Here is a 25,120-nt window from a genome sequence, read left to right as displayed (position 1 = left end):
ACTCAAGTACACACTAAAAAATGAAATATTTTATTTAGATAAATTAAACAGTTATGTTACATGATGACATGTGCAGAACTCGGTAACTAAAATCAGCTTTAATTTACTCCATATACAGATCTAAAAAAGCCTCTGTACATTCCAAAATAGGTCCAACTTTATTCAAATAAAGCTAACATTTCACTTATTGTACAGGAAAGGTCAGGTAAACTAAAATTAACAAAATGGTCCTTATACACCGTTCAGTCTAAAAATCTGAGTTTAGTAAATCTAAGTTTAAAAACAAATTAGCAGGCAAGAATATAACATATATGGAAACAAAACTACAAAAAAAAATCACTGCAAAACAACTTGGTAATTATTTACAATTATAGGATAGATTATAAAATGGGTTTTTAAGAATCCTGGACAGCAATTGGCTACACCAGTGCAATGCTTTAGTACTAGTTTAACAGGAGAGTCCAGAGGGTCTCTTACGTAGCTATTCTCAACCAGGCATCTACAGCAAAGTTAAGAACATGAAAGTCAGAATGATTTTAAAAGCCCATTTAATAAAGTGATGCACCTTCTCTCCTGTCCCTTTCCCAATGCTTAGAAGCAACCTTTTTCAAACTTTCCCTGCTGCCAAGACCTCTGTCAAGTCCACTTCTCCATCTGCTCTCCCAAAGTAAACCCATCTCCTTAAACCCACCTCTGCTTCTCAGACTTAACCCTTTCCAGCTTGGGCTTCCACTAGCCAAGGTATAAGAAAGTTTCACTGGTATTTCTGTGGCAGCATCTTCCTTTAAGTACCGCATCCTAGTGACCATGGTTGAGCCTTTCTAGGGTAAGTAAAGAGTAACAACACTGGAATCCATGGAGTTAAGCACAGTGAGAGACTAGAATTTAGGATCCATGCATCTTCCATGAACTATCCCACTGTTTCATTTCGGAAGAGCTGTTCTAGTTGTGGGGGGAAGCATTAAGTCCCATGGCTGACAGAACAGGATTTAAAAATCACACCAACTGTGGCTCGATTAGACTGTTAGACTTTTTGGCTTGATTTCCCACTAGTGCCAGGTGGTGCAAATGTAGACCAGCCACCACTCATCTCACCCTGCTCAGAGCAAATCTAGGCAAGTGTTTAACATACCTGCAGCTACCAATGGCCGGTCAACAGTAGTGTAGATAAAGTCTTTGGGCTATCAACAAAAGTCTGCTGGTGCCTTACCTAACAATCTAGGTCAGAACATGGATTGATATCAGCAGCAGCAACTGAGAAGCCGTACAAGTCTCGAGCATTTGAATGCTGAGCAATACTTTGAGATTAGGACGGCTGCCTGCAGGCCAAAATTAAATGTAAAAAGAACTAGTTGAAAATGAATAATAATTCACTGTACTTTTAAATGACCCTATTTTGTTAAATTCCTTGTACGTGTCCACTCCACAATAATAGTAAGGCTGCAGACTTTGTGGCAATGCCAATTAATGACCTTAGAGATAGCACTATGTATCCAATATGCACATTAACCAAGGTTAACCAGCACCACAGAATGGTCATGTCTTAGTGCCTCAATAATTGATCAATTCAGTACCACTGCCATACACAGGACATAAAAATACTAGAGATTGGAAATGCATGCACTCTTTCCAGAGAGTTTTGAGTAAGATTTCTCATTACCACAGAAGAGCCCTGCAAACTTAAAACAAACTGCAACAAGGAAAACATTTAAAGTTGCGGTTATAGACAATTCTAAGTTTTACCTTTTACCTAAGTTTTGTTTCATACAAATAAACCTTCCAAAAATACCGTGCAAATTCTGGCATACAACTATGATACAGAATGTACAAACAAAATACCAGAATGGTTATTTTTTATTGCTAGAATTTTTATTTGGTTAAGGGATTTATACAGAAGTGTATAAAAGGGGTGTGGAAACTGGTCAAAAGTAATGAGTGTTGACTTCTACTTGGCTTAGAAGCCAGGTTATACTGCATTTCAAAACTTCACATCAATGAAAGCATCTCCCTGTTGGGCAAAGCAAACATGCCCAAAACAGGACAGTAAGAGTGATGGTGAAACAGACTAGATTACCTAGGAAAGGGTTCCATTTTGCTAAACCTTTCACTGATTTGACTACTTCCAGAGAATATTTCCTTGTAAAATTATAAGCATCCCATCAAAGTCACATAAAAACTAACTATGAACAGACTTCCAGATAACCCATGTCAATAGACCATCGGTATATTTTACAGTCCACTAAATCAATATTCAAATGACCATAAAAAAAAGCTATGAATTATGCTTGTGGCCAATGAAACAATTTGTATAAAGTCTAATTTGTCCCTGATCTGGCCTGAGGGAGACAACGTTCTGCAAAAGCCTTTTTGTATGTTCCAGAAAAAGTTTCTGGATATTGCGGTCTTCAAGTTGATTCATAATATTTATAATATGAACATATTAGTATGTTCTTTTTGGGTGTGAATATTTGTTTCAAAATCAAAGCAGTACCTATAGTAAAGAAAATTTATATTGCACTCATCAATAAAAAAATATATGTTGTACAATCTTACCCTGCACCTGCCTTTTATCCCCCTTTGAATGAGAGGAATGCACAGTTGTCTAAGACCCTAAGAACTATGAACATTCATGCAGCAAGGAAACTGCATCCAAGTTCTCTTTATTGTAGGCTTTCCCATCCTGTTGGTGACACTGCAGCACAAAGAGGCTTGTTTAGAAACAAACTGCTCTTGGTCTTGGGTAGACTAATAACATGAAACAATATTAGAAGGAAGAAACTGGGAGTGTCAGAAGCTCTGTTAAAAATAACACCAACCCCAGTCAGGGAGACCATTATCACACTTGTGAGCTTGCCAGGTACATGGAGCGTAATAGGGGTGCAAGTTACCTTGTCAAGATGGCAGCCAGCAGCAACTTCAGGGGACAAGCTTGCTTTAAACTAAGAGTCAATTAAAATGTTCCAATAGTTTCCCCTTTATAGCCACCCTCCTCCCACAAAATTATAACTCTGGATGCAACAGAGTTAAAAGGAAACACTGAACTGGGTCATAAACAGCTACCTTACCTAGTCCCAGCCATGTCATTATTCTGATGGGCTCAGGATGTAAAACAAAACAATACATTTCTCACTCCTTGCCTCTTAAAATGAAAGCCCTCTGTAGGATGGCATGAGAAATCATGCCTTGCATCTGCCTCAGTTTGAACTCAAATACCATCCCTGGATGCACTGGCCATTTAAAATCCAAGTGGAAACTGAAATACCCTCTGCCTTCAGACTATCCTGCATTTTTATGGTTTAGAAACCAGCATGGTCATCAACCCAGCCCTGAAAACGCCCCCCTCCCTAAAATATGCATAATTTACTCTATTTCAAATATTTACAAGCAGAAAAGGCTTACCTTTAAAAGACAGATTTCTTCTGGCTCTATATAAAGTGCAGCTCTCTAATTTAAGGCAAATTTATGTGAAATATAAAACATGGGTTTGTCTAGATGTACACATGTTCCAATTTAAACACAAGAATGCCCCTTAAAGGGAAAGAAAATGTTGGCTGATGATTCCTAACATAGTTTGAGTTTAGGATCTTCCTGGAATTTTGAAGGAACTTCCTAACATTATGCCATAGATGAAACCCTTTAAAAAAATCTTTCAATATATCCAAAGAATGCAAATTAAAAAGGTGGCAACATGTACATAAAGTTAGCTCCAAATATTTGAAGGACGTTGGGCAAAGTGCAGACGTAGCTTTTGCAGTTTTCAGTAGCTATAGTAAAGTTCATCAATACTGCATTTCTAAATATTTATGCTATACACCTAAAGCTAATCTCAGTTCTGGTAATGAGTATTTTTCATCCCCGTCTGTATCAAATTCCTTATAGCTCTGTGGCTCTTGTATTGCCAAGCCAACCAGAGTTTGGAGATCTTCATAGGATAGCTTTCCACCAATGCCTTGATCTGTCTTTTCAAACAAATCCTGGAGATCTGCAAGAAGGACAAACAGTTTTAAGCAGCAAGCACTTTAATTACGCAATGTACAAGTTCTCTTCCTATTTTACTACATTATATGGTCCCCTACAAGCCTGGAAAACTACATGAGGCTTTATAAGATATTCTCTGTATACATACAGTAAGTTAAACACAAAGCGTAAGCCAGTAATGATGAAAATTCAGAAAGCAAGTGTAAGCTCTGTTGAAGATGTGTAGATTTTATTTAGTTGGAATCCACTTTGTAAATCTGAACACAAAAGCATTTAATCGCTATTTCTAATAACCCACTCCCCCAACCAAACATTGATAAAAATATGCAGACTGAGTTTACCTTCCATGACAGAAGCCTTTGAACTAAAGTTTCTGTACTTGTTATGTAGATCATACGGAGGGACAAGTATTATTATTCTCTGCACATTTTCTGAAGCTAAAACGTCATATTTTTTGCCAACGTAAGAGTTGAAATAGTTCTATCCAAATACCAATTTGCTCCATCTTACAGCTATATCCTTTGCCCTTGACACCTTCCACTCCTCCTCTTATCCCTTCACCCCCACCCTGTTTTCTGTATCTTTCATGATATACCTTACACTCAAAACATTTCTCCCATTTCATGCAAATACCACTTCTCCTCCAAATCACTAAAACACGTCTTCTTCCATCTATCCTTCTTCTGTTGGACTTGTCAACATACTTTCTATACGTTCCATTTCCAGAACTACTGTCCCATATTCTGCCTCAGCTATGTTATTCCACAACTATTCATGGTCTGTTAGTCTGCACTTACAAGAAGTGTTTATGCAAATCAAAGGCAAACTGAGATGTACCTTTTATGGTGGCAATTCCTGGTATCGACAAGCGTCTTGGGTGTCCATTTCTCTCCATGTTGACTCCAAGTGATCTTGATAAAAGTTTTGGAAGATTTGTAGGCTTTGATGTAGCAGTCTGCATTTTTCCACCTGTTAGAAGTTATTTTACATTAGTTTTATAAATTTTAACACAATTAAAATCAACAGCAATAGCCTGGGACAAGATAGACCAGTGGTACAAAGACTTTTTGCCTTACAAAAACTAGGTTCAAATGTACTATGGGGTGGGTTTGCTAGTTTCAACATGTAACAAGATTTTGCTGTATCTCACTACTAGTAGGGAGGCCCATCAGAAATTTAACTTTGAGTAACCGCAAGTAAGCAAACAAGCCATCCTATAGGATACATCACCTAAGTACATTTTGTAAAACAATTATGTGGTCTTAATACTTCATGCTATGCTAGGAAATATACATTAGTACACTGTGAAAAGAACAAACACTTGCAGTATGAGTGCACTTCAGGGTATATGCAGCGCTCTAGCTGAGGGGGTTAAAGAACAACATTACCTAATGGCTAGATACCGTAATTGTCCACTTCAGGGTTTCTTGCACCTTCCTCTAGATCATCTGGTGCTAAATTTTTTGGAGATCGGCCATTGGCCTGATTTGGCATGGCAATTCCTACGTAGGTCTCACTAATCCTCTTATCTCTTTCCCAGTAAGTGAGGGGAGCCTTTTTTAGGGAAGGAACTGTCAAGTTTACCAATTAGATGAGAATTAGCAAGGTTCTACTTCAGTAAACAGTGGCCATTTAACACACATGTTTGGTATTACTCAGGACTGGAATAGCAGAGATACTGAAATTCAGGACTGAAGTGCAGTGGTACAGCTGTAACTCGTTGGCATTATGCTAAACTTTTAGAAGCACTAACTTTTATTGAAAAAGCAGTACGCTTAATTTGGCTACAGAGCACCAATTAGTATTAAAATTATAAAATTACGATATGATAGTTTAACAGACACTGATGATAAACATTTCATTCCATGCCTGTATTGCTTCTACATATTTATCTACATAAATGGAAATGCTACACAGCATAAGTGTAGGGGTCCTTCTAAGCACAATGGAAAACCTCACTTAATTGCTCCACGTTATATTTTGAACTCTAAGCAAGAGTTCTGTTTTAGTACCATCAATTTCTTACTATTTTAAAGACTCATTCATTCATATTCATATCTTAAGAAAATATTAATTATTCACCTTTGTTATTTATTCTCTGAATTATACAGTTACTACAATATTCCCACCTTTTATTGATGCCTCAAGAGATCTTTCATTTTCTGGCTTGCTTGTGAGAGCATTGATCAGCTGAAGCTTCTCTCTTAGTTTTGATACCTGAGGATCTACATTTTCTATTTTCTGCACAAAGCAACAGGAAAATATTTCTTAAAAGCAACCTTTCTTCACCAGGTACAGCTCAGCAGGTAAAGAGAATTCACTTTACAACAGATCTGTAAACTTTTAGCCTACATACTTCCAGGCCAAGTAAGTTTTAGTTGATTAAGAAGGTAAAAAACCTTCAGGGAACTATATCCCAAAGTTCACTCCTGTGCAACCCATTAGTCTTTAATACCAGAACTTGAATCTAAAACAACTGGCAAAAATTTTTTGCATTATTTGTTTCAAAACAAAAACTTTTTCCCAGTGCTTTATTTACCACTATTTTGTATCTAAATTTAAGGTGTCTAATACATTGACTGAAGCCTCCATTTACTATATTTTCCCAACGTAACACGGAATAAGCTTCTGACACATTAGTAGAGCTGCACAACATTGCTTCAACTGCTTATTTTCTAAGTGTTTGTGCAGTAATGATTGCCATGGTGGGATGCAGGAATTATAAATTACTAAATCCCTGTCAAATCAACTGAAAATACCCAGACCTTTATATAGAGCTCGTTTGTCACACATGGGACCTATTTTGCTAATTCTCATAGTGAGCCTAGGATTTAAGCCATGTACTAAAACCCAACCACCACATGCAGTTGAACTTGGGGTCTTGTTTATAAGTTACATCAACTCACTGAATCTTAGGACATCTTGGGAATTATTTCATCCATCTGAACTCCTTTTCAGAGAGTCTAAGTAAAGTTTTATCACATGGTCCCTTTCAAGCTCTTTGCTCAGTCTATCCCTTCTCTGGCCCTTACTTCACAGACTGAACATGTAAGTCAAGATTACATGAGAGTCACAAAAACAGGGTTACTGAAGGTATTTATTCTTCATCAAGCATCACTCAGATCACAGGTGGTTTTTTTTTTTAAACCAGTGCCGAAGCATTTTTTATGCGTGGGGTTGGTCCTGCTTTGAGCAGGGGATTGGATTAGATGACCTCCTGAGGTCTCTTCCAACCTTAATATTCTATGATTCAATGCATCCAACTACCCTCCAACTCTATTTATATACTGAATACAAAGAATAAACTGTTTTCCAGAAATAATAACTCCCACCCACAACACTTCAGCTGCTGTTACTTAATCAGAGTGTTCTTTCATTTGTCTATTAGAGATGCTCCCAGTTAGTCTTTAGAGTTTGTTACTTGAGGGGGAAGGCTTTCACTGAGCCACAAAAAATGCCAGGCTTGTCCTGATGTCTATTAGTAAGGAGTTGATGTGCCAAGGGCTGTCTGCCAAGACGACCCAGCCCCTGGCCCCTCAGTCTCCATCAATGCTCCTTCAGTTGCAATATCCCAGTTGAATGCAGCTATCTTGGCAAGTTGCAGAGGGAGATGTAGTTACTGGGAGCCTGGATCTTGCAGCTTTTACTCATGTGCATGCTGCTTCTACAGATTTCAAGATGGCAGGGTCTTACCCTATTACTAGTTTTACTTCCATCTTAACTCATTTCCTGCACACATAACGTTGTGGGAAAGTTACTTTGCTACCTCATTGTCTTTGAAAATATGTATTAGTATCAGAGTGACCCAAATAAATGTGACTTAACATGACTAATAGCATGATCTACTAATCAACACTGATTTTAGTTTCCTCTATTTACCTTTGCATTCTGTGCTTTTTCTGTAGCAGTTTCATTCTCTGATTGATCTTGACTTTCCACATTTGGGGAGGTAGTTGTATTACCCATCTGAAGAAAAAGGTGAGAGTATTAGAGCTTAGACATTTGCTTAAAGTCTTCTGTAATGAAGATTTCTTCCTTCAAACTGGGCACGCATGTAGCAGTAAAACAGAATCAAACTTACAACAAGTATACACCAGAACCACATTAATATTAAGAGATTAATTCTGGTTACCACACTATGTGAAACATTTCTGCAGGATCTCCTGCATGGACTTGGCCACATGTTCTACTTTCAAATAAACCACCAAGACCCTGCAGATGAAGATGGGATTAAGCAGTGTATTTAAATGCAAATTTCAAATATGGCATTGGAAATCTTACATTATGTAGTCCTAAAATTTAATTTCAGCCCTGAAATTTATCTGCATGGCTTAATGTTAATGAGACTTATACAATTAAATTCCTACACACTGTAGCATCAGCATACCCTTACTGTATAGCATACACTTGGAAAACCCTATCAAGAGGCAGTCCTAGGTAGGAGCATTCAGGGATTGGCCTAGATTCTTAATGGGGTGGTGGAAGAACGGTCTCTGTTTCAGCACACAACTGTTCTTAAGGTTGCCACTTAAGATACCTGAACAGCAGCTGAAACTTCCAACTTCCTTTAAAATCAAATATTAAGCCTCCCAAAGCATCATCTTGACACATTTCCTTTACGTTAGCCAGTGGTTCTCAAACTTCGTTGCACTGCGACCCCCTCTGACAACAAAAATTACGACAGGACTCTGAAAAGGGGGACTAAAGCCTGAGCCCGAACCCCACCACCCGAAGCCAGAGGTCTTCAGCCACAGGCAGGGGGGCTGTAACCTGAGCCCCGCCACCCAGGGGATTCGGCTTCAGCCCATCAATTCTAGCACCAGCCTGGCAACCCCATTAAAAATGGGGCTGTGACCCACTTTGGGGTCCCAACCCACAGTTTGAGAAACGCTGGCTTAGGCCATCCCCAGTGTAGCGAAAGGCCTCCCTAGTCTCTTGCAGACTAGGGTTGCTGCACAGGAAGCACCCTAGGCCACTCAAGTACCCTACAAGGCAAGTAGGCACCCATGGTCACTGAACACTTACCGCACTAATGGACAAATTCGCTCTGTTTTCCAACGTATTCACAGCAGCCACAGAGTTTTCTAGCCACGTAACCCTCTGAGTTATATTACTGATTGCTGTATCCATACTTAGAAGCTTTAGATCATTGATCTTTTGGTATGTCACTAAGGAAGCATTTATCTCTTCTACCATGGCGTGCAGGAACTGGTTATCCTGAAATAAAAAAAGAATAAGTTGTGTTATCCCACTACTATTGTTTGGAAACACTGCCACAGCATTATTTCAATTAATGAAACAGTGAGCGGCCCAGTTCAACCAAGTATCCTTCTCCAAAGGGCTTCAGAGCCACACAAACTACTGCGTATTTGGAATTGCCTGACAGTGAGGAAGACTAGAGTGAGTCCCTTTAGCCTTTGCTGTTCGAAAATGGGATTTCCTAGTGCTAAAATTCATTGCTGCCAATGAATACTCTGATTACAACAGGTGCCATGCAGTTAACTGAAGTGAGCATTAACCTAATTTTTCAATGCAAGTTACCTTAGGCACAATACCAACTACTGTATTAGACAAAGAGCTTAAGCACTAGGCATTGTTCATACAAGGTTTACTTCTGAAGTTGGCACTGTTTGTATTAAAAATACAAACACTGGTTTCACTCCCATCCCAAGGTATTTCGGTCTAGTCATATGTCCAATTCACTCATTTTTCCAAAGCCCTGTTTCTGTACTTTACCATCTTCAGAATGATTCATCACCTGCCTCTCCCTCTCTTGCTCAAGCTGACAGGCAAGTACCTGACATTAAAGCCAGGTTCTATTTCAAGTCCTTAACTCATTAGTCACACTTCTACTACAAGATACACCCTTAACTTGTTCAACCACCACTTATTAAGCCTTTGCAGTACACTCCCGTACATGGATTATATTCAAATTCAACCTCGACATGAACAAACTTCATAGTATCATACTACAATATTGAAGAGCCTAAGGGTACATTTACACTACAGGGGGGAGTCGATTTAAGATACGCAAATTCAGCTACGTGAATAGCGTAGCTGAATTCGACGTATCGCAGCCGACTAACCCCGTTGTGAGGACGGCGGCAAAATCGACTTCTGCGGCTTTTTGTCGGCGGCGCTTACTACCACCTCCGCTGGTGGAGTTAGAGCGCCGATTCGGGGATCGATTGTCGCGTCCCGATGGGACGCAATAAATCAATCCCCGAGAGGTCGATTTCTACCCGCCGATTCAGGCGGGTAGTATAGACCTAGCCTAAGGAAAAATATTAATTGTACTTTTACCCACTGCAATGCTGCTGGCATTTAATGGCAAAGCAATAAATACCTGTTTACAATTCTCCGTCTGATTTCTATTGCTAATTCTTGGACTGGCAGTGGTGGAAAGTGAAGATACCTGTTTTTCTCCATTTTCTTTAATGTATTCATTCTGACAAAAGAAGCAGAAGTTGCAATAATAAATATTTTGTTACATCTATGAAACTCTTGAGGCTAGACAAACATTGTAGTCATAACTTCAGATATTTTACTAAAATATCTGCAAGAATTACACATTTTGAACCATAGGTTGGTTGTGCATGGAATATTTTAAGTATGCTAGTACAAAACACAGTGTACGATTTCTGTTCTATTAAATAGGCAGGGTCCAGACTTAAGTTTCACTAAAATAGTGGCCATACATCAGCCATTTTCCCTGTCACATGCAGCATTCAAAGTACACATGCACGTGATATACATTTCAGTTAAGAAAAATTATGAATGAACTGCATAGTTTCTTAGAATCAGCATCAATTATTTTCCAATACATAGCACAAAGAATCCCTGGTTGTCAGTGCTGGAGAGTTAACCCTGCCATAAAAGAAAAATAGGATTAGTAGAAGTGAACAAATCAATTAGCATTATGGTGTTCTTGAAGTGTTTCTTGCTGCAGCAGGAGAAGTTAGTTTACAAACGCTCCCACTGTGGCACCAAGACTGAATGTTTAAAAGTAAATTAAGATTTCTAAAGGTTCAGCTATTTGAGAGTTTCAGCTGGGATTTGTGAACCTGTATTTCTTATGTACGCACCTTGATTTGGGCCATGGGCTTGTTCACTCCAGCACACTCCCAACACAACCACAATCTCAACTGCTCTCCAGTTGTTCCGAGAGCCACAATAAGTTGTACTTTGCAGCACGTAGGTGGCATAAAGCCCTCCTGAGACGGCCACACATAGTGGGCAACCACTATTTCCAGTCTTGCGAACCTACTGAAATTTTGGCCTCAAGAAAATATGCTCTCATTGCTGTAGAATAGATGTCACATGAAGACTATTCGCTATTTTATTATACTAGCCAGCATCTTGCAGAGATCTTTAACTATTTATTATTTTTCAAGTTACACAGCACTTGGTAGAGTTCACATTAAGCTTTACTACAGATTCTGTAGCTAATATTTAACTCTGTTAAATTAGTACTGTCCTTACCAAATCATTCTGGAGCCTCTCTGTGGTTTTCTTGTGTTCGTCAATCGCTGCCTGCATAGCCTCAACATCATGAGCCACACTGGTTAGAGTGCTACCAATAGTAGCTACGCTCTGAAAACAGAAATAGCAACCTAATAAACTTCCGCTGTGCTCAACTGCGGAATCTGAAAGACCAACTTGGAAAACAAGGTTTTGTTCATTAAATGCCACGCAGCCAGATTGCCAGAAACCTAAGTGATGAACTGGAGGATTCAGATTTGCATTTACAGACTATAATAGTTATTTTATCCTTAGTCTTTGCTCAAAATGTTTTGATGCCAACAAGGAAGATTAATATAACCTCCATCCACATGTATTCTTCCATTTTTCATGTGGGTGATTTAAGGGGATATATAGGGGCATGCTCCTCCTGCAGGAATCTAAGTATTCCTGGGCAGTACTTAGATGAAAAGTAATCTAATTTTTCTGTGTGCAGTTTTAATATCAGCATCCCTACACCAAATATGAACCATTAATCTTCCCTTTTAAGCCCCATCATGGCCTGTTCTCCCTTGTATCCTATTAAGATGTTGACCCCATCTCCATTCTGCCAATGACCCCACTTTTTAGATTTTCAAACAAGCTTCTCCCAGGTAGCAACTCATACATAGGAGGAGGCGCTCCCTGTAAATATCCACTAAGACACCTCATTATCCACCTTCAACTCTCAGGAAACTTGACCATTTTCTCCTCTTGTAAATCCCAATACAAGCATACAGCATACGCCCCCCTCCACTCTTATGGAAGTCAGGACCCCAGCTGTCCTGCTGTAGCAACAGTGCCTTCACCACTTCCCCATAACCAAGTGCCCTGCTGCAGGGGGAACTCTGATACAGTAAAGGAATTCTTCAGGCTTGTTTAACAGTATAAAAAGGCTCCTCATTGCTTTCAGAGACATTAACTGCAATGGGGGAGGAGGCTTACAAATATTTTTAAAATCCAATTCAGGGGGTAGTAGCAGTTTCCCTAGCAAACAAGGCAACACCCAAAGACAACAATGAAGAAGCTCCACATATGCTTCATTTCCATAAGAGTGTTCAAAAACATATAGTGAGGGGTGAAGGACACCAAGCTTTAAGGTTAGAATTTCACCACTTTTTTTAGTTTTCAAACCTGAAAGCAATTTAAACAATTTTATTTAATTCCACATAGTGTTTTTCTAGCACTTTCTGTAAAAATAAAATTAAGGCATATGTACTTCCTGGCAGGATTCCAATTTTACACTGCACATACCAAATATAAGAGTGCAAGCAAGAGGATATCCAGGAGAAGAGTGAAAATGGATGCCACTATTTTTAATACCTTAGCTTAGGGCTGGAAATAATGCCATTCATTAACCCAGTTCAGCTCCCAAAGTTCCATCATACAGTCAGCTGAGCTTCAACTTTAGTGAGATGTGGCCAAGCATCACTTATTCCAGTATGAAATACAGCCTTGTCATTCAGCTCAAAAATGGAGCATTGCATGCTGTAACCTGTAGCCCTACAGACCACAGTTCTAGATTAAAATCGGTGGTGGTGAATCTGGGGAGACTGCAATCTTTTGTTTTATGCAAACTAGGTGCAGCCCTTGGGCTCCTAGAAAATTACTTTAATACTTCTCTGATATAATGCCTACAAAACAGCGTCTCCTGATCATGTCAAAACAGGTGACTAGCTATGAATATTCTCCTCTTCCCCAATCCCTACACCTATCTCTAACCTCAATTAAAAAATAAAACCCCTACAATATAACCAACCACGCTGCGCCAATTCTTCATTATATTAATTTGTTTGTATGTTGTATCCCCATCTTCGACCTTTACTCGGTGTCGGTAGACTGTAAGACTTCCACTTAGATACTGTCAGCACGATGGGGTTCCATCCCATCTATAGCCTTTAGGTATTGCCAGAATAGAAATATTTACTTCTAACAAAACTGCTAATGCGGACCTTGGGAAAGTTTAGGCAACTACTTGCTTAACCCAGGGAACAAGCCAACTCCTCTTTTTGAAAGAAGATTCAGCTAAAGCATGTGCCACAGAAATCACCACTAGAATAGTTAAGTCCATGTACAGTTAACCTCTTGAAAGACTAGCTAGATGGAAACAAGTGTATCAACAGCCTGGAAATATTCTCTATACGTTGAACCCTGCTCTCCAAGAACTCTGAGTACAAGAGGGGTCTATGTTTGTTACCTTTAAAGAGTTAAAAGCAGTGAAAATTTAAAATAAAAAGTAGCTGAGATAGTTTTGCCTTGTATAATTCCAAAGATACTTTTACCAATCAATTTAAATTTAGTCAGCTAATAGCTTTATGAAAACCATTAACATAACATGGCAGATCTGTTCTTGGAAATTCTGATTAGTATGTGTACACTGACCACTTTTCATAATTTCACTAGGCATATACTGGAAACACAATACCCTGAGGGCTTTCATCTTGTCACTTCAGCCTATTGGATAAATGACACTAAGTTTCTGCACTTCTACATGTTAATATAAAAATAAACCATTCAGAGAATTACACTACTTCTGAAGTTTAAGAAGGTTTTCCAAAAAGGATCTGCTTCCATTTTCTACCAAAGAAAGCTAAATAAATATTGATTTAGGGTTGTAAGGGTTATAAAACAAAGCCAAGACTTTCACGTACATGTGAATGGAGCAAGATTACCAACGCAAATGGTAATATATACATAAAACCAACATAAAGATGTAACCATTTCATTAGAGATATATTTATCGTTTTACCAATTAAAATGCATCTAGAGAATTCTCAATCATATTCTAGATTGCATTAAGTAAGGATCACTGAGCGTGACACTAAAGGTGTTCCACTGAAATGAACACAAGCTAACAGTATTTCATAGAGGCATACGATCTTTGAGAGATTCTGGTAGTTACTGCTGTTTGCAGAAATATTTGGAAACTAGCCAATCAGCTACAGTTTAGAGTTAGTGTGATGTTCACTAAAAGCCATATTTATAATACTTACCTTCTGAAGTTCCTCTACAGTAACAGGAAGAGTAATCAAGTCAGAAGCAGATTTGATGTTGGCTTTGAGGTGATTTACTGCTGATGTCAAAAACAATATCTAAAAAACAGAGAAAAGTATTTAGAATGAGTAAACACAGCAACTTTATTTCAATCTTCCCCCACCCCTAATGACTGACTTTAATTTATGACTGACATTCAACACATGCAACTGCTTGAGGCCATGTGTTTTTCTTGAACGTGCACAGAATCCCTAGCCTAACCAGTCTTCACCACCAAGGAGATGTGGAATGGCTGATGTTTCTAACACTATTTACGCCATCTCATAAAACAAAAACGCAAGAATTTAATCAGCCTGGACCCTGCAAGTCACAGGAAAATCCTTACCACAAACCTCAGAATTTGCAAAAGAGAATTTGTGGTGTATATATCAGGTTCATTTCACTCTTTAGACTGCTTCTGTTTGGATGGATTGCTACCCTCCTTTACTATTCAGAATATCTATCTTCTCCTTCATATTAAATCTGCATACAAGACAGACATGGAAAGTCATTTTTGTGGTACTAACATCTGGTTAAATTATAATAATCAGGATTGGGAACTAGCATAAGAAACTGATCGTTTGGATGAGATACAAGTGCCTGAAAATAGGACCTATGAAGAAATATCTTCTCTACTGTGTTACTTTATTCATATCACTGCCACCTGAAAAAGGAAAGAATCTTAATGCCTTTTTATTAATAGAAACTTTTGAAATGCAAAGCCTTAACAGAAGTGTCCACTGGATATTTTTGCACTTTCACTATTCAGTGAACTCTCAAATATAACATTGTACACCTTGATAATATTGTAAGATATTGTAAGTACTTTATTTTACTTGGCAGTCACCTGAAAAAGAAGAGCTAGAAAAGGATGGCCCAGTGGTTGGTATGCCAGCCTGGGATTGGGGAATCCCGGGTTCAATTCCAGCTCTGCCACAGACTTCCTGTGTGATCTTGGGCTTGTCACCCAGTCTGGGCCTCGGTTCACTATCTGTACAATGGGGATAAATGCCCATCCTACTTCACAGGGGTGCTGAGAGGAGAAACACCTTAAAGATTGTGAGGGGTTCTAATTCTAGTTTAAACGGGGGGTGTCAAATAATTAACTAAGAAATAGAATACTACACTGAACACAACTGACATACAACTAATACTGTAAGTTGGCCTATATAAGAGCTCTATTACATGAGACATCAGTATTACTCCTTACATTCCGTTTAAAACTTTGCTCTATTTGTAAGAATCATAGGAACTAAAGCCTATATATTTGTTTTCAACAACTTTTTTCAATTTGTATTTGCCCATTGCTATACAATTCATTTCCTTTAAGAGACCAACAAAATAAATGCACTATCATCTAGTTCCATATTGGTTAGCCTACTTATTCACAGTATCAGATACAACAAAATGCTCAACTTTCCTGTCTGTCCTTCCCTTAATATGCGCTTCAAACAGCTACAAAAAAAGGGAGCTACATACATAACACACTGAAAAACTAAGTTATGAAAAGCAACAAAGAGTCCTGTGGCACCTCATAGACTAACAGATGTAAGTTCTGAACGTAGAACTAAGAATTTGTGCAAAATAGTTTAGCTCAAAAATTAGTTACAAATAATGCACCAGAAGTTGAGTAATTAAAAAGATTAACTCATTCAAATTGGCTTATAAATATGATCTATGCAAGTTACAAAATTGCCAATTAGCAAGTAAAAATATTGACAAGTTGTGGTCATTTGCTAAACACATCACTTTAAAAGCAGTTTACACTTCTCTGCAGTTCAAGTGAACAAAGTACAAAGTCCTTCCATTCGACAATCCAGTTGTTAAACAGATAAATTCAGCCTGCTCCTGTAAAAATATATGCAGCTTCCCAAGCTGAGGAAAGGCATAGATACTGGTTTAGCAGTAGGCTGGCCGTGACGGAAATTAGTAAATCCCTTGTATGTCTCCAAGTGGAAAGTTAGGCTGACTATAAGACTGGCCTGAAGTGGCCAGCTATAAAATAACTGAAAACTTGGAAGTGATTAGTGCCAAAGGGCCAAATGTAAAGGTATTTAGGTGCCTAAGGATGCAGATAGGTGCCTACGTGGACATTTAAAATTTAAAGACCCCAGAAGGCACCTATTTGCATTTTTAGGCATCTAAATATCTTTAAAAATCTGACTCAAAGTGAAGACTTTATCCAATGCTAAATTGTTTTTGAAAACAATCAGTTTCACTGACTGAATCTAAATCTCCATCTTGCCAACAAAAGGTACCTTTATCTTCACTAAGATTCTTATCTGCCAGTTTTATTAATAAACTACGATTAAAATTAGATAAAACTCAAAGGCTCAGATCCTCAGCTAGTATAAACTGGCTTAGTGCCATCGACTTCAATGGAGCTACAATTTATACCCGCTGAGAACTGACTCAGTTTTTTTAGTATGTTATATACTAATAGAGGCACTGTGTTCTTTATTTGCCTTTGCAATACTAAAACAGGAGATTAAACTGCAATTTAGGTATCTTTCATCCCCCCAGCTTCTGATGTAATTAGGTATGCTAATTCCCACCTCCGACAGCCCCTCACACTTGGGGCTGCCCTCATGTCAGGTATTTAGGGACAAGTTGCACAATTATCACTGTCACAAAGATGAAACAATGTCAACCTTAGGCTGTCTCCTTTAAACTTTTCCTCCCAGATAAATGATATTCAGTCACTATTTTTGATCCATTGTAATGTGCTCTGGTTGAGATTTTCAAAGCTAAGGCATTTTGCTGTGTATGTGCCATGAAAAAAAATACAGAGAGTGGTGTCTGAATCCCTTAGTCAGCTTTGAAAATTTCAACCTACATCTACATAACTTCTCATATTAAGTCTTTAGAGAAGAGTGCTAGCATGTTTGTAAGTATCAGACAGTTCATTTTCATTCTTACTTTACTGTGTGTTTACACTTCATATGAAAGTCAAGAAGGCAGAGTTGATTTAAAACATTAATATTGAAAAATATTTTGTGAAATATTGTCAAACATTTGTTCCTATTACCTGTTTATTGATCTCAGTGATATTTATCCAAATTTTATTTAGTCCCATGTCTCCAGTCTCTATTTTCTCAAGGTGCTTTTGCTTATCAAGCAGATCTTCATTTAATTTGGGGATCTCTTGGAATGATGTTTTTTGGTAAGATTCCACTAAAAAAGAAATGAAAAATTGAGTAATCCTGCAAAACAGACTAAGATGTGAAAATTATACAAGCTAAAACTCAAGTTGTAGCCAGTGACATCTACAGTAGTTGAAGAACATTGCAAGTAACATTCTCCATTGTATAATCCTCCTATATTCAGAATCAACCCAGAAATAGAGTGTTGATTTAAATTGATAGCTCCTGACCCAACAGTATCCAACACATGATGCTTGGAGAATGCCAAAAATTAGAGAGTCTACTATGTTTAGCACTTTACAGTATCTTCATATTATGTTATTTCTGATAATCTTTAGAATCTCTTCAGGTAGTCCAATCATTTTGCACTATTTTCTTATTACAACATAGTTGGGAGCATATACAATAACTAATGTAATAAAGAAACTGTGCAAAATGAGTAAGTGATGAGAACTGCCAGGAACTGTACTCTCACAGTAGCAGCATATGAAATTAACCCCAATCCCCAATTCAAACATACAGAGTGACTGCTGACTATGAAGAATATTCCAAAAAGATTAGGGTGATTTCATATCACTTGAAGGAACTTGGAGTACTGAACAGAGTAAGCTCCCTTTACCAAAAAAAAAAAAAAAAAAAAGCATGTACTTACACACTAAAAGTCTGCTTGTAAAACAAGTTGGCAAACAGAAAATTCCTTGACTAAAGAGAAATTTGTAAATAAACAGCACACCTTTAAAGAAAGAATAGTGCAATGAATTCTGTGGATTTATGATCTACAGGAAAGCTACTTTTTTATTTAGAATTTAAGATGGGGATTTTTAAAAGGGCCTAAAGGAAAGTAAGTAAATTAAGAACAGCCACTCCCATTGACTTTATATGGTTCTCCAAGGAAAATAAATGTACTTGATTGCTATATGCTGTGCTGGGCTTCCTTAAAGCCCTAAAGGGTGGCAGCCCCACTACACTTCTGTTTTCTAGTCCCACACACTTTCCTCATCCTGAAAGGCTGCTTCCCACGTTTAACTGCCTATTTCTTTGGGCTCAAAAATATACCAATATTTAAGTAACTTTTATAAAAAAATTACTTTTTATAACTTGTTTAAAACAAAAACATGTTTGGGTCCTGATCAAGGATTATAATAGACCTGTATGGACTCCTCAGGATCCAAACAGTGTTTTATTCAGAAGCTCTTATAGGTAAATCAGGTATTTATAAAATAGATTTAGAAAGAAAGTAAATGTTTTTACCTAAACAGTCTGACAGAGTCCTTCGCATTTCTATGCTTTTCACTTTAAGAGCTCACACTGAAATATGATGGCTTGTCCGCCCACTCCTACTTACAATTCCAGGAAACCCTGGAAAAGTTTTTCACATTAACGAATGCTACTGATTCCCCCACTTTCATGTATTTATTATTATGCATTTAAGTGACCCATTTAAAGCCTGAATGATGCTTTGAAGATTAAGTACTATATAAATTCTAAGCATCACTACTGACAACTGACCTGAAACTGTCTTAGTGAAAGGCATAGTGTTATTGTAGTCATGTTGGTCCCAGGATATTCGAGACAAGGTGGGCGAGAGGTAATATATTTTATTGAACCAACCTGTGGTGATGCGAGACACAAGCTTTCGAGCTACACAGAGCTATTCTTCGGGTCTGGGAAAGGCATTCCAGGCATCACAGCTAAATACAAGGTGGAACAGATTCTTTGTTTTTAGCTGTGATGCTTGGAGTGCCTTTCCCAGACCCAAAGAAGAGTTCTGTGTAGCTCGAAAGTTTGTCTCTCGCATCAACACAAGTTGGTTTAATAAAAGTTATTACCTCACCAACCATGTCTCTTTAGTGAAAAGCTGTCAGATTAAAAAAACCCTATTTGAAGTTACAAGAGATTTTTCATTTGAATTTTCTTAGTATCATACTGAAAAAAATCGTAAGGGTGAAATCCTTTTTCTTACACAAAGCTGCTTCAGACATCGATAGCAGAAATGATCATGTCCACTTTGCATACAAGCTCAATTATAAAAAATACACCACCTACCATTTAAATCAAAAGGAAAACACTAATTAAGAGGTATGTTCATGTTATGAGAACATGCCCATAAAAATCTGTGTTTCTCTGTAATTATAACAAAAGTAAAGCAGAAGCGTTTTTGGTTATCAGAAGCAGTTTACTGAGCATACTCCCAATGCAACATCAGGAATGTACAATAGGAACAACAATGAGAAACCGTTAAAATAAAAATAAACCCCAACAGAACAAAAAGGAAAACTGGTCTTGTAATTACAGCCCTTCATTGAGACTCAGGAGATCAGGGTTCAATTCCCAGCCCTGCCAGGGCACCTCTGTGCCATCTGCAAAACGTGAATAATAATGTTTCCTCTCTGAATCGTCATCTGTCTTGTCTATTTCGATTGTTAGCTCCTTGAGGAAGGGACTGTCTTCTGTGTTTTTGTACATTGCGCCTAGTACAATATGACCCAGAACTTGCCTGGGAACTTGAGGCACTACAGTAATACAAATAAACAGTAACAAGACAGTTCTGTATTTCTTGCCATGTGAGGGTTCATACTCTGATTTTCCAGCAATTGTTTGAGAGAGGTCTATGCACAGGGATGTGATTTGATCGTGCTGCAACTGTGTCAACCTTGTATGAGTGAACAAAGCAAGACTCACACTAATAAGCAGAATGCCTCATGTAAACCTAAATTCCTCTAAGTACAGAATTATCAACTATCAGTTTTAAACAAGAGTTGAAGATAAATAATGAGAAAAAATGGGTCCTGGAGTGAGCAATTTCAAATGAAAGTAATGAGTTACAGGTTTTAGAAAGATGCACAGAAATAGCCAAAGTTGTACTAAAGCAGTACATAACCAGCAGCATTCAAAGACTTGAAAAGAAGTTGAGTTATTTTAAAGCAGCCAAAGGGATTTTCACACATCTTCCATTAACTTTAATGAAAGATGTGTCAAAATCCCTTAAGACTACTTGGAAAGTTTGATTTTTATTTATTTATTTAAAAAAAAAAAAAAACAGTGCTGCAATCATGTTAATCTTTAACAGTCCACAGACCATACACGTCTGGGTATTTTTGAGAACCATTTTCAGGTTTTGTTTCTAAGAAAGATTTGTATACAAATCTCCATAAAAACAAGTAGACAGTTGAGGTTCTGACCTTGTCTATCCAGACCTTGTCTTGTGACAATCTGAAGCACAGGATAGTATGTTATATTACCTTCTCCCAGCAGCTAGGGTAAAAAACAGCTAAGTTATTCAGTTTAAGAAGATTGATATACTTACTAGTTCGAAATTTTTCCTTTAGCGCATCCAGATCTTCCTTGAGGGCAACCTGCATCCATACTAAGCCAACGCAAGCTACCACACAAGCAGCCAGAATGACAAAAGCACATAGTGGATAACAGAACTTGCAGCATCGCAGGTATTCTCCCCTGAGTAAAAGATGAAAAATTGATCATGAATCTGCAATGGGACATGTACAGCTATATTATAAGTGTAAGAAGATCTACGGTCAAGTTAACTTAACTGACAGCCTAACAAAACAGCAAGTTTGCTTCACTGGGGATAAGAATCAATGCAGTGCATTTCCAAGAGTAAACAGTGAAAATCTGGTTTAAACGGTATTCATAGTAAAATGTATCCGTGAGACTGAAAACATGCTTCCTCCTCCATGATTAGTATAATTGTCATGCTTCTGTTTCCAGAGTTTCCTGCTTTATTACAATAGAGTTACAATGCAAAATTCAAGTTTAATTGTTTGGAAAGTAATGTAGACTTAAAGGGTAAGACTTGATCAATTATTATGATATGACAAAAAACAGAAGCTATTTCAGATCTTTTCTGCTAGTTGTATGAAGATGAATTCTTTCATACAAGACAACACAATTTATTTAAGAAAAACTTTCTAAAGATCATTTTGCCCTTACTGACTTTTACAAAATGAAAGATTCTAAAAATACATTTAATGAGTTACTTTAGAAGAGTTAAGGATCAATTTGTCATCAGACTACCTGGTAACAATCCTGTAAGGTTAGCTACTGTGGACATCCAGTGATGTTGAGAGATGGAAGACAACCAAGGAAGGATGGAGGAACTTTTTTTTTCCTCCGAAGGAGAAACAGAAGATAATTCCCTGAGCATCAAAATAAAAGTGGTGTCTACAACTACAGTGGTTGGTGCATTAGAAACATGGAAGACAAAACCCTCTTCTGACAGAAGGGGATTTGTTCATTCAGAAACCAGATAGCTAGGTGTGTGACTAATCTGCCCAGTGGGTGCAGAAGTTTTGAAAAATGGGAAAAAGCCAGTGACAGCCTTACATAACACCACCAGCAACTTAGAAAACTGAAGAGAGCTGAGTCTTGGAAGTAAATATAAATTAGAAAGACCTGTCAGTGCCTGTGTGAGAGCTTTATCTGAAATGTCACCAGCCAGATAATGTCAGCTAGACATGGGTAATGAGTTACGCATGGATACAAAAACAGTCTAATATGGACACATAGAAGAAAGGATGGGATGAAGGTTATTAGAGGCAGCCTAACCTTTTGGAAACAGAAATTATGCAGGAAGAATTATCTCCACCTTAACCACAAGGGAACCATACTGCTGACAATTAAGACTTATTTTGTGTGTTTGAGAAGAGAGAAGTAAAGAAGGGGTTGAAACTAGGAGTCCAGGAGCCAGGTTTATTAAGGGTAGAAAATGAGCAACTGAACTCACTGATGCCAAGTAGAACAAAGACGGAAATAACTAGGATCAGGTAAGGGGTGGGACAAATGGGAAGCAGGGAACAACAAACTCAATAGGGCAACAATAGTGTCTCAACAAAAGAGTGCATAAACCCCTTTTTATCTTCAAGGGTTATTCCTCATATGTCAGAACCTGACGAAACCAGGTGCTAAGACCAAGTTACCCTCACAGCCCAGAACTAGCTCCCCTATTACACCTATCCTACCACGTAGCTCATAACCTTGATCCCCTCCCAAATTGTACTTCCAGTTCCTCTCCCTTATTACATCCACTCTATGCCCCCCCCGCTCTTAATCTTCTTAAGCCCCCGCCACACCCAATGTATAACATCTAAAACAACCCTCAGCCCCCCTTATCACACCAACTAATCCCCTGCTCCAACCACATTCCAACTCATCCCCATTCCCTTCCAGCATACAACCAGCCCCCCCCAGCCCCACACCTCTAATGCCCCAACCCCCATCCCAACTCCCCCAGCCCCCTCTAATGTCCCCAACCCCTATCCCAACTCCCCCAGCCCCACCCCACTTCCCTCTCCCAGCAGCCCCCAACCCAACTCCCCCCAGCCCCCCCCAAATGCCCCAACTCCCCAACCCAACTCCCCCCAACCCCGCCCCGCCCCACTTCCTTCCCCCAGCTCCCCCACGTCCCCTAAATATAACCCAGAGTCCTCCCCCCCGCCCCCACCCCATTCCCCTCCCCCCCGACCCCGCCGGGCTCACTTGGCGAAGCGGGAGCGGGTGCCCGGCGTCCCGAACTCGTCCTCGTCGGCCTCGGAGCTGGACTCGGAGTCGGAGGCGGGCGGCTCGGTGCGCAGCAGCCGGTGGCCCGACCCCTTCTTGGGCAGCTTCTTCCGGCGGCCGTCGCCGGCCCGGCCGATGAGCGCGTTGAGCTCCTTGCGCTTCTTCATCCTCTTGGGCGGGGTCAGCGGGGCCCCGGCGGCGGGGGGCGCCGGGGGCTGGTACCCGACTCCCAGCACCGCCGCCGGGCCCCGGCGCTCCAGCGTGGGGCGGCTCCGCGCCGGCAGGAGGAGCCGCCCGGGGGGCGTCGGGCGGGCGGGCGGGCGCGCGGGGCCGGTCTCAGCCGGGGGCGGGGTCGGTCCCTGGCCCGGGCGGTTCGGTGTCCGGCTCTCAGCGGGGCCTCGCTCGGGGCCGCTGCCGCTGCCTCGCCGCCGCCGCCTGGGCCATGGCTCCTCCCTCAGCCGCCGAGCAGGGGGCGGCCGCCGCCGCTCCGCTTCCCTCAGCCCCAGCCCGGCCCCACCTGCCAGTAAGGGCCGCTCCCATTGGCCAGCGGCGCCCGCCTCGCCCCGCCCCGCCTGGCCGGAGGGGGGGGGGAATCATTAAAGGGCCAGCAGCACCGTGTGGCGAGTTGGGGGGGGGGGGGCGGAAAGTGGAAGGTTCCAGTCCGGCTGACCGCAGGCCTAAGTGGTATCTCCCATCTGGGGGGCTTTGTGATCCCTCTCTGTGCTGCGAGAGGTGAGATTCTGCTTGAGGGGGTCTTTGGTGCATTTCCACTGCCCCCCCTTCCGGCGGTTTCCGAGCTCCCGCTGAGCATCCAACACTTTTTATGGGCGCCTAGCATTGCCCATTCTGCTAACAGGACCTCTCCATCTCAGCTGATCATGGCTGGTTGGTTTTGCTCTTTCGAGGAGGTTTCAGACTGGGTCTTGCCAGGGGACCTTCCCCCCAGAGCAGAAACCGCGCGTGTGAAATTTGGGAAGATGGGACTCAGTCCACCCTGTGTCACAAAATCTCTCGCTAGAGCTAGGGGCCCAGGGACTGGGCTCCGTGGGGTATAGTTTGGCTGCACTTCCACAGCGGCTCATGCCAAGTCTCACGGACTGGCTCGCGCTGCCGTACCTGCTCTGTGGAGAAACGGAGGGTTTCCGGCTCAGCCTGCCGTGTGGTTTTGCGTGCCTGTGCTGAACTCACAAGAGCAATGCATGTTTTCTAAAGTAAATTGGATTTAAAGCCTTTCAAAGCAGCAGGTCGATTCGAGCCGGAGTTACAGAGTTATTGGGTTACATTTCACTTGCACTAGAGTAGCCGTGGCTCATAAGAAGTACATAATGACATGATGCGTTTACATGCGTCTGACGAAGTGGGGATTCACCCACGGAAGCTTATGCTCCAATACATCTGTTAGTCTTAAAGGTGCCACAGGACTCTCTGTTGCTTTTTACAGATCCAGACTAACACGGCTACCCCTCTGATAATGACATGATTTAATCTTTTCTCTTAGCTACCCTCAGAGACGGCCCATGCCTGGAGGGGTGGAGCGGCAGAGTGAGGGCAGATAGGTTCAGCAATGTGTGAGCATGCTCAGTGCAAGCCAAGCCGCAAATCTGGGGAGGGGGGAACATGACCCCGGATGCCCCCCTCCCCGCACACGTCACCTCTGTTACCCCTATCAATAATTACAAGATAAGGGCTCAATCTAGGAATTTATTTAGCAAATGTAAAGCAAACAAGAGGAGACATTTCTTATGCAGTGTATAGTTATTGCAGTAGGACGTCAGTATAGCAAACACCAGGGCTGGATTTAAATAAACAAGGGCTTGGCAGTGTCATAACTGATCCTACATTTTCAGCTGTTCACGCTAGATTATAAAGTAATCAAACTTTATGGCTTCACGGAGAAAGGTGAATAACCACCTGCAGGAGACAAGAAGGTTTATTTCCCTCTATGTGTG

The 25,120-nt window shown here is 40.2% G+C and overlaps 1 protein-coding gene across 1 annotated transcript; it reads right to left on the bottom strand.

Annotated features, from left to right (window-relative positions):
• Positions 1-14: 14 nt before the first annotated feature.
• On the bottom strand, positions 15-23,483 carry EFCAB14 (EF-hand calcium binding domain 14). Its single transcript, XM_054037662.1, has 11 exons — positions 23,151-23,483; positions 20,962-21,110; positions 17,540-17,685; positions 14,472-14,570; positions 11,461-11,571; positions 10,325-10,426; positions 9,004-9,195; positions 7,858-7,944; positions 6,108-6,219; positions 4,816-4,947; positions 15-3,982 (listed from the first exon to the last, which is right to left on the bottom strand). Exons 1-11 carry the CDS (start codon positions 23,336-23,338, stop codon positions 3,807-3,809), a joined length of 1,494 nt encoding a protein of 497 aa, XP_053893637.1. The 5' UTR covers positions 23,339-23,483; the 3' UTR covers positions 15-3,806.
• Positions 23,484-25,120: the final 1,637 nt, after the last annotated feature.

Source organism: Malaclemys terrapin, chromosome 8, assembly GCF_027887155.1.
Source record: "Malaclemys terrapin pileata isolate rMalTer1 chromosome 8, rMalTer1.hap1, whole genome shotgun sequence".
Classification (NCBI taxonomy): domain Eukaryota; kingdom Metazoa; phylum Chordata; order Testudines; family Emydidae; genus Malaclemys; species Malaclemys terrapin.
This window is presented reverse-complemented; position numbering and strand designations above follow the sequence as displayed.

Coding starts and splice junctions, on each gene's coding strand:
- EFCAB14 (XM_054037662.1), bottom strand. CDS start 23,338: ATGAAGAAGCGCAAGGAGCTCAACGCGCTCATCGGCCGGGCCGGCGAC. Junction 21,111..23,150: donor ACCCGCTCCCGCTTCGCCAA/GTGAGCCCGGCG, acceptor TCTTTTACTCAG/GGGAGAATACCTGCGATGCT. Junction 17,686..20,961: donor AAAGGAAAAATTTCGAACTA/GTAAGTATATCA, acceptor TTTCTTTTTTAG/TGGAATCTTACCAAAAAACA.